Below are 14,423 nucleotides of genomic sequence, written 5' to 3'. Positions count from 1 at the left end.
TCTCGGTATCAATTAGATAGGAAGATGCTTGTTACTATACATATTTCTATGAAAGAAGGGGGCAGAGAGCGGTTCATTACAATCTGTTATGTCATGTATTTGCGGACTGGGCTGTGCAGGGCAGGGCAGGGACTAGCCTTGGCGTTTGATAAATTCTAATTTCGTTTTGGGTGGGCGTTAATTTCTTTTTCTCTTCAGCAATGGAGTTGGGGTGTGTATGAATGGATGGAAGATGGATGGGGATATGATAGGATAGGATAGGATAGGACAGGGACATGGTCAGTAGGATGAATAAATAGTATACTACTCTCACCGTACATTATCCGGATGAAGCCAATTCTTCAGGTCTATACATTCACTTATGATTCATACAGAGTATGCAGTAGTTACAGAGTGAGTACGTAGATACCAAAGTAAAATACTAAATTTATCATCACGCAATACCACGTAAATAATGACTACTTCCACTATAGATAGTAAATAGAGTGCTGACTAGCATGCGCATGCACGCACCTAGTCTAGTCTCCTCTCTTCTAGTTCTAGTTCTAGCCTAGACTACTAAGTATCTAGAATTGAATCACAAACCGGTTTCTATCTCTTTCCATGCTTAGTTTAGTTGCTTAGTGCTTAGTGCGTAGTGCGTAGTGCTTATTTTAGATATTGTGTTTATATTATACCCTTGGGGTTTGAGGTTTGGGAAGATGTGCAGGGCGTGCAAATGATCTGCAGTGGCTAAGTTACGTACTGGGGATTACGCGTCCTCAGGGATGGTGGATGGACTTGCAGTTCCAAGGTGGTGGATGAAATGCACATGAATGAATAGAAACTTGCTGAATTATCTAGAATAATACATCATCATCGTTCATGGATGATTAAGAAGGTGGTGGTGGTGGTTTATTTTTAGATACATAGCATTGTTAATTATACATACAGGCTTTTGAGGTGGTATGGTATGGTATGTTTCAGCCTGGGTTGATGGATGGGTTTACTGTGGAAGGGAGGTGGCGATAGTAGAAGTAGTATGAAGTAATTGGGCTTGGCTCTCCGTGCAAGTATATGTAGTCTTGAGTGTAAGTAAGGAAAAGGCTAAGTGGTAGTGGTAGTAGTAGTGTTGTGGTAGGAATATTTTCCTTGTTATTTGGGTTGGAATGTGGGATTGGTCCTTTTCGGTGCCAGGTACTTAGTAAAAGAATGTTATAGAATTATAGAATTATATAGAATAGAATAAGTAATAGGGAATTTGTAGAATGAGGGGAGTAGAACAAGGTATGATATGATCATATGTCACTAGAATAGTCACCATATTACTTCGTAGTAGTAGTACTTAGTATCAACAGTTGAAGTTCTGAATTCGCACTAATATCATTTGCTATAAGACTTTAGATATATATTTACGCGTCACTGCAATTGTGTTGATTATGATGATGGATATATTACCTCTTGAGTCATATAGATATATATATATATATATATATATATTTGTTTCGGTCCTATTGATGATCGATCTCATCATCAAAAGCCAGCATTTAGATTCATTTATAGAACAAAGATGCTGATAGACATTAGTATCTTGATAACTACTTATCTAATAAACTAAGTACAAGTGGTCTATAACGAACTTCTACCTTTGGTAATACTAGTAGTAATAAATGTAATTGCTGGTTATCATTCATATATTAATGAGTTTATCTAAGCATTAAATACCTACTCAACTCATCTCTTGTCTAAGTGACAAACCTACCAGTTCTCATACAGCTCACTAGCCCCTTGATAAAATTTGGTACATGAGTAGCAAACGATCAACTAACTGCAGATCAGAACACCTCGTATCCTTCTAGAACCAACGAACTACCCACCGATCAACATAGGTAATCACGAACGTTTTTTCGTTGGGCAGCAATCACTTCTGTCCCCTTCCCCTTTTATTTCCCGAAAGGTTGTTTTGGTCGTTATCAGAGAAAGAAAAAAAAAAGACGCGAGGCAGAGTGGGGAAGGGAGATGATCGACTAGCGGCAATGACGAGATTCCGATAGTTTCGGCTAGGTACAGTGGTTGCTGGAGTAGCGTGGCTTAGTTTCTTAGGTTTCAGGTTCTGCCGGTTAGATAGGGGATGAGTATCCAGCATTAGTAGTGTATATTGTGGAGAGAATAGACATGGTCATGTGGTTGTATCTGGTGCTGTAACCTTGTATGGTTTAGCTAGGAGCTAGACAATGTTAGGTGATGGGGTGCGTACATGATGTGATGTGTTGATCATGAAGATTTAAGAGATCAGTAGTTAATACTATGTCTCATTATTAGCTTGTCGTGTGATGATCAGGAAATAAATGTAAGTTCTTGTGTGATGGAAAGTCCGACGCACGGATGCCAAGCTAGGAGATACAAACCTTGTGTTATTTGGTGTTTGGTGTGTGTGCATGTGTTTCTAGATGTAGTTATCTCTGGCGACTCCTGATGAATTGCGTTATCCTCTGGTAGCACTTGCTGCTGGCTCTCATTTGTACTGGATAAAGATCGAGTTGTACACGCTGCATATTATGCGGGGTTCTGATCAGCATCTGCTGAGAGGTACTGTTAGCCAGTCGGCACATTTTCCAAGTAATATGAAAGTGCCTAATCAAAGTACTTGGAGAATGGATCCATGTGAATGCCACTGTTGTGGATGGCGAGGCTCAAGGCCTAGACCTGGAATAGTCATCTTCAACGACAGCTTGATCCCCCGGGAGTCTGCGGACAAGCACCTCGTGTCTGATGTCAAGATAGACCAGCTGACAGTATCATGACCGACCGGTCTAGACAGTCACTGGAAGAAGCTTCGAAGGTTCATGTAAAGACTGGATGGATGGGTGGAGCCCAGTAAGCCAGCAAGATGGTAGCTCGACTCTGGCCTGGACTGCTAAGGTTCCAATATTTAACCTTTCCGGTGCTCCAGGCATCCTCGCCAAGTACCTGGCTGTGGCAAAAGCAGCACCAATTAGACTTGACGTGTGAGTCATTGAGTCATCGCTCATTGCAGAGAGATATTTTCTTCTTGTCTGAGGAAGTTTGACTGCTGCTGTTGTGCCACGCGGATTGGTTGGGTGGCTTGTTGCTGCAGCCGCAGATGGCCAACTGCGCGATCAGGAGAAAGGCCCCGGGGAGCATTCCAGGCCATTGAGGAACATCAACCGCCCAGACAAGAATGAGAGAAAATGTCTGACAGTCAAGTAAAGGTGAAAAAGTCCATCGGGCCAGGCGGGTTCAACTGTCAAATAAGCTCTGCCCCACCCCTGACAAGGCCCGGAAAGAGTTGAACCAAGGAACCTTCTCGCCCGAGCCACCGGTGGCTGATCTACGGGCGCTGACTGTCGGCGCTCGTGGATGATGCCGGGTGTCTACCATGCCCGATTACATTCATTGTGCTACTCTGCACTGAAGAATGTGAATGCCATTATTGCACAGATCCGCGAGCGATGGCCCGTCAGCATACATGTGCATCCGCCGGCTCGGCAGCCTCCCCTCCCCGGTGCCACTGGTAGGACCGACAGCCATGGTGTGTAATGTTGTCGCACTCCCGATTGCAGAATTAAGTATTGGTCCCTGCGTCCGTGCAGGAGTCACAGACATCCTCGGCAGCTCACGTCAGAGTGGCACAGTTAGCACAGTTGGGAGCTGAACCATCTTGCATTTGGGGAGAGATTTGCGTTACCGTGAAAGCTGAGGAATTGTCCAGGATGGAGCGGGGTGTACGAGGCGTCTGCTGGAGCTACGTCAATGACTAGACGACCACATGAAGAACATCAATTCTGCATCACGATGGAAGAGGGTGGTGATCTAACCCCTCTGGAGTACAAAAGAATTGAGCTGAGCCCAAAGAGCCCATCGTGTAACGCCCTTCGACCATCCACTCCACTTTCCCGGAAGACTCCTTGACGTTGTGGGAAGGGGAGTGATACAAGCAAGCAGTGTCGGGAGCTGAGTCGAGCACAGAACTGCAGACTTCCCAAGTACTTTGCACGATGCCGACTTGTGTAAGGCGGGGAGACGGGATTCATATTCAGTTCATCGTCAGTTTCGAGAGTCTAGACATCTCTTTGTCCTTACTACGCAGGGTAAAAGGCCTACAAAAGTGAGTTTCTAATTATACATTTCAACTTCTGCTCTGCCTTGCTGTCTGATGCAGGCCAGGCAGACAAATATGGCAGTGGGGCGGTCGCATTAGCTTTGCGCATCACCGCGAAGATCATGGAGCCGGCGGATCTGCTGTGACGACGACACAGCGAGTGAGCGATTCGGGGAATGTGGATCGGCGACATTACCACCGCCATGCCGTCTGAGAGGGAACGCCCATCAGCCCAAGTAAGGAGCTGAAACGACCTACGGAGTACTTAGTTTCAACGTCCCAAGTATCAATTTTCTGATGATGATTTGTTTGCCTTGAGAGGTTCCCGTTATACTCCGGAGTTTCTTTGCTGCCTGGAGGTTATGTTCCATAGCGACCTCATAGATAGCCTCGTCAAGTAGTGTAGTACGCTATCGAAAGTCCATCGAGTCTAGAGGAGAGGAGACAGACAAGAATTTTGCAGCTACAGACGACAGCCATCGGACAGGATGGAGGGAGACAACAGTAGAATTCTCACCGGGAATTGCCACCTGTGTATCGGCACGGCTTAATTGGGCGATCGGAGTCGAAGGAGGGGGAAAGAACTTGAAAGATAAGTAAGTGCACGGAGCAAACAAGAGCCTGAGGGGGGCAACACAACTCCCAATAAACGGACTTGGTTCGGTGAAGATCAAAAACTGTCACCCCTGTGTGGATCAGCAGGGACCTCTTGGGACTAGGAGGGAGGTTTTACCAAGGCAGCCGGCCATACTATCCAGTAGTAGTCTGCAGTAGTGCCCAGAGAAAGAAAAGAAAAGGGAGGAATGAAAATGCAAGAAGACAGATGGAGATGGAGAACGAAGGAACTGGAAAGCAAAGAAAAGGAAAGGGAAGGAAAAATGGTGGGTGGGTTAGATTGAACATACAGTGTACATACAGTACATACAGTACAGGCAGGCAGGCAGGCAGGCAGGCAGTCAGTGACTGATGCATCCACCCATCCATCTCCCACACCCACTCTGGCTTCCCTCCCTCCACCCAATCCCAACCTCACTCTCTCCTTTCCTCTGCCCCTCCCTTTCTCCATTCCTTTCCATCCATCTCCCCCTCTGACACAATCCACCCACCCATGTGATGGATTCCAAAGATCCCCCCGAAGCTTCGTAATCCAGCAACTCGGCTGCACCGCTGACCCACCCACGCTGCTCAAGAAACGTCCAAGACTTGCTGTTCTCTGTAAGTCGAGGATGAAATCGATCCATCTTCATCGCCATGACCAATGTCATTCCCGATCGATGGGCTGTTTATGCGCCGCACAAATCAGAGTACGGAGTGCACCTCCCTGCAAGCGTCTTCATCCACACCATGTCTGGCGGACATCGAACTATCGGTCTTCAGTCTGCAATGATCGGGTAGCCGACATAGGCCCTGAGACGAGTTGGCAAAATAGTCCCATGGCTTATGGCTTGCTCCCGGAGTAGCCGCCACGGGCTCAGCAGTCATAGATAGCCAGTCCTAGCCCTTTCAGAGGGTCGGACTTTCGGTTTGGGGTCCGCGACCCGGTTCGGGCGCTAAAGTGGGTGATAAACCTGGGTTCCTTCTTCCGGACCCAGCCACGGTCCCACTCGGGGCTTTGAGAGAAACTGAAAAAAGAAAACAAGGGAATGAGCTTGACCTGACGCGAGCAATTGCATTCATCAAGCTTTTCCCGCCCAATACCGCCCGCAGTAACCCATGGATTTTCCCCTTCCCTTAATGGTTCCAGAAGGCCCAGCCCAGACCTTACAGGCACTTCAAGTTTTCCAGTCGGGCGGTGGAGTCTCCCCCCGATTGACAGGCCTCCACTTTCACAGACAGAAAAACAAATACCAGGAGATTTATGTATTCAGCAAACAGGAAACACAAATAAAAACAACAATGACATCCACCACCACATAGATACCTTACGTGGATCATACCGAAGTAAGCAAGCATGGAATTTACAGCTGCAACAGAAAAACAACAAATCCAATAGAAAGAGACACTATCACCGAGTTCTGTCCGGCAACAAGCCCAACACCATAACCACCCGGAGCAATGGAAACTACCATCAAAACCCAAGCACTTTGACGGGCTGCTATGGGTCCTGTGTTTCCAGTGACTTCCTGCTGCAATCCCTTTATCCGGTCTCCATCTAAGCCAAGGTGGCTTCCCCCTTGGGCCAAGTGGTACTGCATCGTGGAGCCCGTGGAACCGGTTCCGTCGATAATGCTGCCCGCATCTAAGATAGTAGCAGTAGGAAAGAAAAAAAAAAAAAAAATAATAATCTCACTGCTCGCTCGCCGATGTCTGAGCGCCACTCAATTATACGGGGGGCTAGGTGTCCACTATTCTCCTCCTGCCCTCCTGATCGTGCTCATGAAGCAGCTTGGATTGAAAGCCATGTGTCTGGCTTGATGGGCTCAAGTGGTGAGCACTAGTAGCACTTCGGACACATACAACCCAGTGTATCTTATCGAAACGCGCTGGAAGAAGAGTGGGCATTTGACTTTGGATTATTTATAAGTAAGACTTTGTCCGTGTCTAGCCCTCTGGGGGTCTCTGTGATCCATCCACACAGATTCGTCACGGTTTCAACTCTTCCGGCCAAGGCAGTGATTCGACTACTCCCAGGTGGCAACCACGCCTTGGGCACCCGAAGCAGCGTCTGATACAAAACTTCCCCTTCCCCCTACTCTCTTTGAGATCACCATCCCCTGCCCTGCCACCCCCGATGTCAGGCACAGACGCCTCGATCTTTTAACCCCGAATTGTCAATTCCCTTTTTTTCATATTATTCCGCGAACTCTCGTCCGCTACACAAGGCCAAGGATAGGTCGCGCACATCCACTCTCTTCATATGACCATTGTGGTGCATGGAGCTCCGTGATTGGTCCTGTCTGTCTCTAACCCGTGTTCACATTTCCCAGATTCGGCTGCTTTCGTCCAGCGGTGCCCTTCTCTTGAGCTCGTTCTCTTATCTCTCTCTCCATCATCACCTGCCGGCCCCCTTCATCCTCGTCCCTCAGGTAGGAGACCGAGTATAAGCTCCCCTCCTTTTTCGCAATCTTTCCCGGTGCCCCTCCTCACTCCTATTTCCCCTTCGATCCGACGGAGGAATTCGTTCTTTTTCAGGCTGTATCAATATCGGGCTATGTACCCGTGACGTACTTTCATTCCTTGTGGCGGACCCTTTATCCCTTTCAACCTACCTTTGTGACTTCTCTTTCTTCAAGTCCAAGTTCACGTTGGTGAGAAGAAGTGGAAAAAGAAAACGTATCACCATTCTTATCTGTGTCCGTCATTCCTTGACCTTGGCTCAAAATTTGCGAGGTGCGTTTTGTGACCAACCACATCTCATGATAATGATGCAAGTTACATATTAACGCGGTTGCTAGGCTGCTGGAACAAGTTTCGCACATCGAAACCCCTTGGACAACATTAGGCTGCAATCTCAAGTGACTGTCTCTTTTTCTCCGTGTTGAGTTTGTTCAGGGAAATCAAAAATATTGGAAGAGGAAAAAAATAAGATTGGAAGAAGAGCTATCATATCAGGGCGAGAACAAAGCAGAGGTAACACAAAACGGACTGCAGATTCCGTGAGTTGAGACCAAGCTTCCGCCAGTCACGTAAAGCAATTAAAAATGGCTGGCGGCTATTTTGATCTGCCCATATCCTCCACCTCCAGGCGTTCGAGCCTTACTGATGTATCTGGAGGAGCAAGCAGATCATCCCCAGGGCCGCGTGTCCTGACCCCCCTACCGACCCCCAGTGAGAGCTCGCAGGAGAGGTTGTCGGATCCAAGCGGAGCTCAGGGCAGGCTGAGGAATGCAGCAATCCCCAGGAGCGCGAATCGGGTCAAATTCACGGTCAGCGAAGCTGGTCTTGGCACCAGTCCTTCTGGGTCGACGTCAGCGGCCCGGTTTGTTGGAAGGGGGTCGTCGCTACCGCAAAGACCATTGCCCACTGCCAGCATTCCATCAGCAGTTAAGGCTTCTCCTGACCCCCAATCAGTGCCTTTGATCGATATCAGCCCCAGTCCGAAAGTAGGTGTCACGGGCCTCACGGTCCACTCAGCACCCAGTTTCACGGGTGCCACTGGCGATGATGATGAGGTCAGTAATGAGAAGGGGAGGGCGATTCATTCAGCACAAGAGAGAGCCCAACGGCTGGCATCCGTGCTGCACCAATCCTCTAAAACTCCGAAGTCCAGTCCTTGGCCGAGTCGACCGTCCTCCATCGCATCTACTCCTTCAGAGGCGGCGCTACCCTTTGAGGATGGAGATGAGATTCCCATGATAAGTCTTTCCGAAAAGCAATTTGGCGATTTTTCAGACGACGATGACCTGGGCCCACTGAACGGCCGACAATCGATCCGAACTTCTCAAGCCCACCAACTAGTCAGACAAATGACTCGAAGCGATTTTGATTTTTTGAGCCGGCTCCAAGCCCCGTCGGCAGGGCTGGAGTCTGGACAAGTTACTCCCCTTGAAGAAAGGGACTCTGAGGCCTATGTCGAACGACCGGCACATTACCGCGGCGGCATCCTCTCCTCTTTACTCAAACTTTACGATCAACCCGGTAGCCACTATTCGCGGGGCCGGAATGCCAGCTTGCGCCGGAGCAGCACGGGAGAGTTCAGTAGTCGAGGATTATCCCCAGACCCTACCTGGAAGTCTCAACGGCCCAGGAAGTGGTATGAAAAATCACCTAACCAGTCGAGCACTTCGCTGGCTGGCTCGACGGCCAAGAACTCTACGAGCTCTCCAATCGCGTCGCTTAAGCGCTCGCGTAGCAGTGGAGCCATTCCAAACGTACCAAAGCGGATGGGCAAGCCACAGCTCGAGGATGAGATTCGTATCACGGTCCAGATAGCCGAACTTCTCTCCCGTCAGGGATATCTCATCCGGCTTTGCCGGGCTTTGATGAAGTACGGTGCTCCTACCCACCGAATGGAGGAATATATGAAGATGACGGCTCGCGTCTTGGAAGTTGATGGCCAGTTTCTGTATATACCTGGTTGCATGATTATCTCGTTTGATGATGCTTCTACCCACACCACCGAGGTTAGATTAGTCCGAAGTCCCCAGGGGGTTGATCTGGGCCGACTTTGCGATGTGCATCTGATTTACAAGGAGGTGATTCATGGTGTGATTGGAGTTGAAGAGGCCATCCAACGGTTGGACGAGATCCTGAAGCAGAAGAACAAGTACCCGGTGCCACTTGTTATTCTCATTTACGGATGTGCCAGCGCCTGCGTCGGTCCTTTCGCGTTCAACGCACGACCCATTGATATGCCCATTGCCTTTTTGCTCGGATGTCTTTTAGGAACCCTCCAACTCGTACTTTCGCCACGTTCCAATCTTTACGCCAATGTTTTTGAGATCTCCGCAGCAGTCCTAACCTCGTTCTTGGCCCGGGCTTTTGGCAGCATCCGCTATGGAGATGGGCGGCTTTTCTGCTTTTCTGCTTTAGCTCAATCTTCGATTGCACTGATCCTGCCTGGATACATGGTGTTGTGCGCCAGTCTGGAATTGCAATCGCGCAGCATTGTTGCCGGGTCTGTCCGCATGGTCTATGCCATCATCTACTCCCTCTTCCTCGGGTTCGGGATCACTATCGGAACCGCAGTCTACGGACTATTGGATGGTGATGCATCTTCGGACTACACATGCCCGCCGAGTCCCATCACCAATGAATATCTTCAGCATTTTCCTTTTGCAATCCTCTTCACCTTCTGCCTCGCAATCATCAATCAAGCGAAGTGGAAGCAAATTCCTATGATGTTGATTATCTCCTTCGCAGGATATGTGACGAATTACTTTGGCACCAAGAGGTTCTATTCCAGCACTCAAATATCCGGTGCGTTGGGTGCGTTCGTCATCGGGGTCATGGGAAACCTTTACAGTCGGCTACGACACGGGTTTGCGGCTGCTGCGATGCTGCCCGCCATCTTCGTTTTGGTCCCGTCTGGTCTCGCTGCCAGCGGGTCACTCATTTCAGGCATTGCGGCAGCGGAACAGATCACTACGTCGACCTCTCCTTTCGCCGTCGTCTCCAACGGGACACAGGGCTTCGTGGACGCAGCAAAGAATCTATCGAGCCCAAATTTCGATCGCGAGTTCCACGGTGTCGTTCTTGACATTGGTTACGGAATGATCCAGGTAGCAGTCGGCTTCACTGTGGGCCTATTCTTGGCTGCCTTGGTTGTTTATCCGCTTGGAAAGAAGCGAAGTGGACTCTTCAGCTTCTAGATGACGTGCCTCGACCACATTCCTCTCTCTCTCTCTCTCTCTCTCTCTCTCTCTCTTCTACACTCGCGTCTTGATTGTCTTCTGTGCTGTGTCTGATGGAGCGAATTGTCGTGTTATTCAGCGTGATTTATACTGGTCCCTTCACTTTATTTCGATTCCTTTCTGGTGTCAAAGTCCTTCTTTTCTCGGAATTTCTTACTATTTGGGCTCGATCTTGCTATTCATGCATATATATCCGACATTTCTCATCCGGTTACTCTCCTTGTCCGTTCGGGTTTGATTCTTTTGATAGGATTGCAAGCGTTCCCTGCGTATATTTGTTGTACTTTGTCATCCACACAGGCATGTGTCGATTCTTTTCTCTCTCCTGGTTTGTGTACCAATCATCCTTTCTTTCTGTCTTCTTCTCTTTTCTGCGTCTACAAAAGCAAAGCTACGGCGGTTCGGGTCACATGTTACAACATCTTTGGTGGGATACTAATCTTTTTTGCACTGATCTGCTCTTGGTACATGCAAGTTGAGTTGATCGATATATCATACCGCGTTTTTACTTACATCTACTGCTACCACCACCAAAGCTAGCCCTACAACGGCTTCTTACTAGATAGAAGATACGATATCACGAATAATGATCAACTACGAACAATACCTCGCATAGAAATCAGTCCCTCTTTGGTACAGTTTAGATTTTTTCCCCCCCATTTTCATAAGCCTCTATTTAGCAACGAGAACATAATTTATCATCTCCAGTACAATATGCCACCGTAAAACTGGGGTAGATACAACTATTATATCCCCTCAAAGAAGAAGAAAAGCACCTACCACATAAGAACTTTACGTAACTTTCTCAATAACTCTCTTACTTTCGAACCCAAGAATATCATCACAGGAGACGATGATATATATATATACTTCAACTCTGAAAACAGTTCTGAGACCTCCCTCCGTACCCCAGACCAACTAAGTTGAACGATCGACAAAAGGTCTCGAAATACATCCATCTCCCATGGTGTTATCATCATCATCATCATCATCATCATCATCATCATCATCATCCTCTTCCTCCCCAGCAACCTTCCTTCCTCCTAATCACCACAATCTTATCAAAGAAGCAAACTCGGTAAAGATTCAATCAATTCACCGGATAGTTGAAGATTGAAGATGAGTGAGAGGGAGGGAGTTTGGTTGTCGGCTTGGAATTTTCGGGTCGTCGGTCGTAGTTGAGTCGGTTAGTACGGAAGTATGTAATACTTCATTTGTTTATTCAAATATTAGTATTTGAGATTTTATTTATTTTTCTTTTTTCAGATGATTTGTGGATATTAATCAGTGCAGTGCAGTGCAAATCAATAAACCGATACATTAATGAATGGATGAAAGATTACAAATTCTCTTAGTATGTGTAGATTTGCATTAAGAGCAGAGTAAGTAAAAGCCAAGGTCCACTTAAGCATATAGGTAGCAGTAGCCCTCCAGCATTCAGTATCCAGTAGTGTCCAAACTCTGGTCAAAAAAACAGCAAAAACGAAAGAGCATACATAGCCAGATGTATGTACGTACAAGAGAATCCCCATCCCCAGATGGACCAGTGCTAAGGAAGGAAAGTAAGAAAGGAAGTAGTAATGGGGCGAGTCAAGCACGGTCCATTACCAATTCCAGCAGATTCTTGCGAATGGAAGAATCGAAAAGACACCAGTTCAAGTGGGCAGAGAGAATAACAAACAGATAAGGAAAATCTTGATTTAATGATTCTGGTCTCGTGGTTCATCAATCTGTTCAGGTCGAAGGAAAGAATAAGAAGGGGAAGAGAGAGAAAAAGAGGGTGCGAATAATAACAGTTAGAAAGGAATTCACATTGCATCCGAGGCTTGCTTCGTCAGACAGAAAGATGGGGTCATCGACGGGGCAGAGTCCTGGCCATGTGTCCATGCACAGTGTCAAAAAGGAGAGAGAACAGCTTAGGCTGGGGCTGAGGATCTCTCTCCTAAATCCTGCCATGACATCAAGATTAACCGTCTAGTTTATTCCGGGTAGAAATAGAACTGCGGTGCCTGCAGGAGCTCAAATCCAACAACAAGAAAAAAGTACAGACAGAAAAAAACAATTCATCCAAGCTTTGCGCATCCGTTACGTCTCAAGTCATATTATGTACGACGTTGGCATTACATGATCGGGGTCTTACGCTTTTCAGCGCTGGAGAGCACAAGCATCGGAGTCTTGCGTCTTTCCTGACCCTGAGCTACCGTCTTCTGGCCAGCGACGACAGCAGCCACTGAGGGTGATCCGGTTCGTGGAGAGGCCTGATCCGCCCGAACCTCGGTAAACTTCCCGCCAAAGAAACCGCCATCTTCGCTGATGGGGGTGGTGTTGTACGGGCTATCCTGGGATCGGCGTTCTCGGGAAGACCTCTCCTTCCTCTCAGAACCAATGGCTCCGTTCGCAGCGGCGCGAAGACTACCCAGGCTGGGTTTGCTGGACAAACTACCACTGCGAACTGTGGCATCATCCCCATCGGAGAACGTGAATTCCTTCTCGCTCGCAGGAGTATTGGTACCACCACTGCTATGGCAGCCAAAGCTCCGAGTTTCGCCACGACGTTCAATGCCCGCACGAACCAAGTTGTGCACCGCACGTCGACGTTGGCGAGTGGCGAAGTTCTTACTTCCCTCGTGCTTCGATGTTGGCTTGGCTGTAAGCTCCTCCAGAGAGGGTGGTCCACGGGGTTGGCGGATCGGGTGCTCGCCCGCACGAGCCTGTCCGGGCCCAAAAGTTCCAGTAGCTGGGGTCTGAGGCAACGCCGCAGTCTTGGGAGCCGCGGGTGTGATGGCAGCGTTAGCCTTGGCCGTGTCAAGCGGCATCTTGAGCGCGGGGTTAAAGGATGAGCTCTTCTTGTGACCCCTGCGGAAGGCATTGGCCGAGGGAGGAGGCAGAGGGGCAGTTTCTTGCGGGGATGAACGGCCGCTGGGAGGAGACACAGGCTGAGAAACATTCACAGGAGACTGGCGGTTTTCAGGCGGCGGTGACACCTCAGCTCTGAAGGTCGGCACCTGAACAGAGGGAGACTGGGTCTCCTCTTCCTGGTACTGTGGCGAGCTGTCCTGCTGGAAGGTATTGTCATAGATATAGTTTTGCTGCCCAGTCAAGGGGTTGTAAACCGAGTAGAGCCCCGGCTGTCCAGGAACAGGCTGCACCACAGGCTGCACGCCCTGCTGAAGCTGTTGCTGATAGAAACCCATACCAGGGAGGGACAAAGGAGAATAATCCTGCTGCTGCTGTTGCTGGATCACAGGTGTTCCGAGATTAAGACCCTGAAACTGCTGAGCGGCCGCGGTGACGCTGATCAGCTGCTGCTGCAAGCGCTGCTGCTGGGCAGCCAAGAAGAGGTTGGTTGACATCAACTCCGCGTACAGGCTTTCGTCGATCTGCGTATCGCCAGCGATGTCAAGAGCCGGAGGTGCGAGCACCTGCTCCGGCAGAGTGTACATGGGGCGGCCCGTGTTCATGTCCAGATTCTGGTTGACGGCTAACGAATGACGAGGGAATCCGGTTCCCATGGCGGTTTGAGGAACGCGATCTGCAGCTCGGTTCGAATGATTGCCATATCTATCACCTTCAAAGCCAAGGTGCTGCTGGCGTTGGGAGGCCGAGGGCATCGTGGCTGATTTGGGAGCCGTCCTTAAGCCAGCGAGAAGGTGCGAACGGCTGGTGCGCGGAGTCGGAATTGGTGCAGATGGCTGAGACTCATCGATAGTCGAGATGTGCGGTGGAGGCACGCTCAGACGCTTGATATGGGAACCTTTCCTGCGTGACCCAAAGCTGGCTCCAGGCACCCCGAGGGCACTGCCATTGTTGAAAGAGGAGTTGTAGGTCATTTGAGCAAGACCGCCAGCGTCCATACTCGTAACTGTAAAGGAGTATAAAACAGTATGTGCAATTGACGAAACGAAATGGTGCTAACGATTTAGCGATCGGAGACGCGATGAGGTCAACCACAAGGGATCTTTCGGCGTATTAAAATATTACAAGGTCGAGGATAGGATGGAGCACCGAAGAAATAACCGACACCGGGA

General features: G+C 48.8%; 2 protein-coding genes across 2 annotated transcripts; one reads left to right on the top strand and one right to left on the bottom strand.

Moving 5' to 3' along the window:
• Window positions 1–7,743: 7,743 nt before the first annotated feature.
• AKAW2_40464A (threonine/serine exporter family protein) lies at window positions 7,744–10,353 on the top strand (the record flags this gene model as incomplete). Its single annotated transcript, XM_041688795.1, has 1 exon — window positions 7,744–10,353. One exon carries the CDS (start codon window positions 7,744–7,746, stop codon window positions 10,351–10,353), a length of 2,610 nt encoding a protein of 869 aa, XP_041542544.1.
• A 2,162-nt stretch (window positions 10,354–12,515) lies between these two features.
• Window positions 12,516–14,249, bottom strand: AKAW2_40463S (uncharacterized protein; the record flags this gene model as incomplete). The annotated part of the gene is made up of 1 exon (XM_041688794.1): window positions 12,516–14,249. The coding sequence occupies one exon, from the start codon at window positions 14,247–14,249 to the stop codon at window positions 12,516–12,518; it is 1,734 nt and encodes a 577-aa protein (XP_041542543.1).
• Window positions 14,250–14,423: the final 174 nt, after the last annotated feature.

Source organism: Aspergillus luchuensis, chromosome 4, assembly GCF_016861625.1.
Source record: "Aspergillus luchuensis IFO 4308 DNA, chromosome 4, nearly complete sequence".
Lineage (NCBI taxonomy): Eukaryota > Fungi > Ascomycota > Eurotiomycetes > Eurotiales > Aspergillaceae > Aspergillus > Aspergillus luchuensis.
The sequence above is the reverse complement of the archived record's forward strand: the minus strand, read 5'-3'. Positions and strand labels throughout refer to the sequence as shown.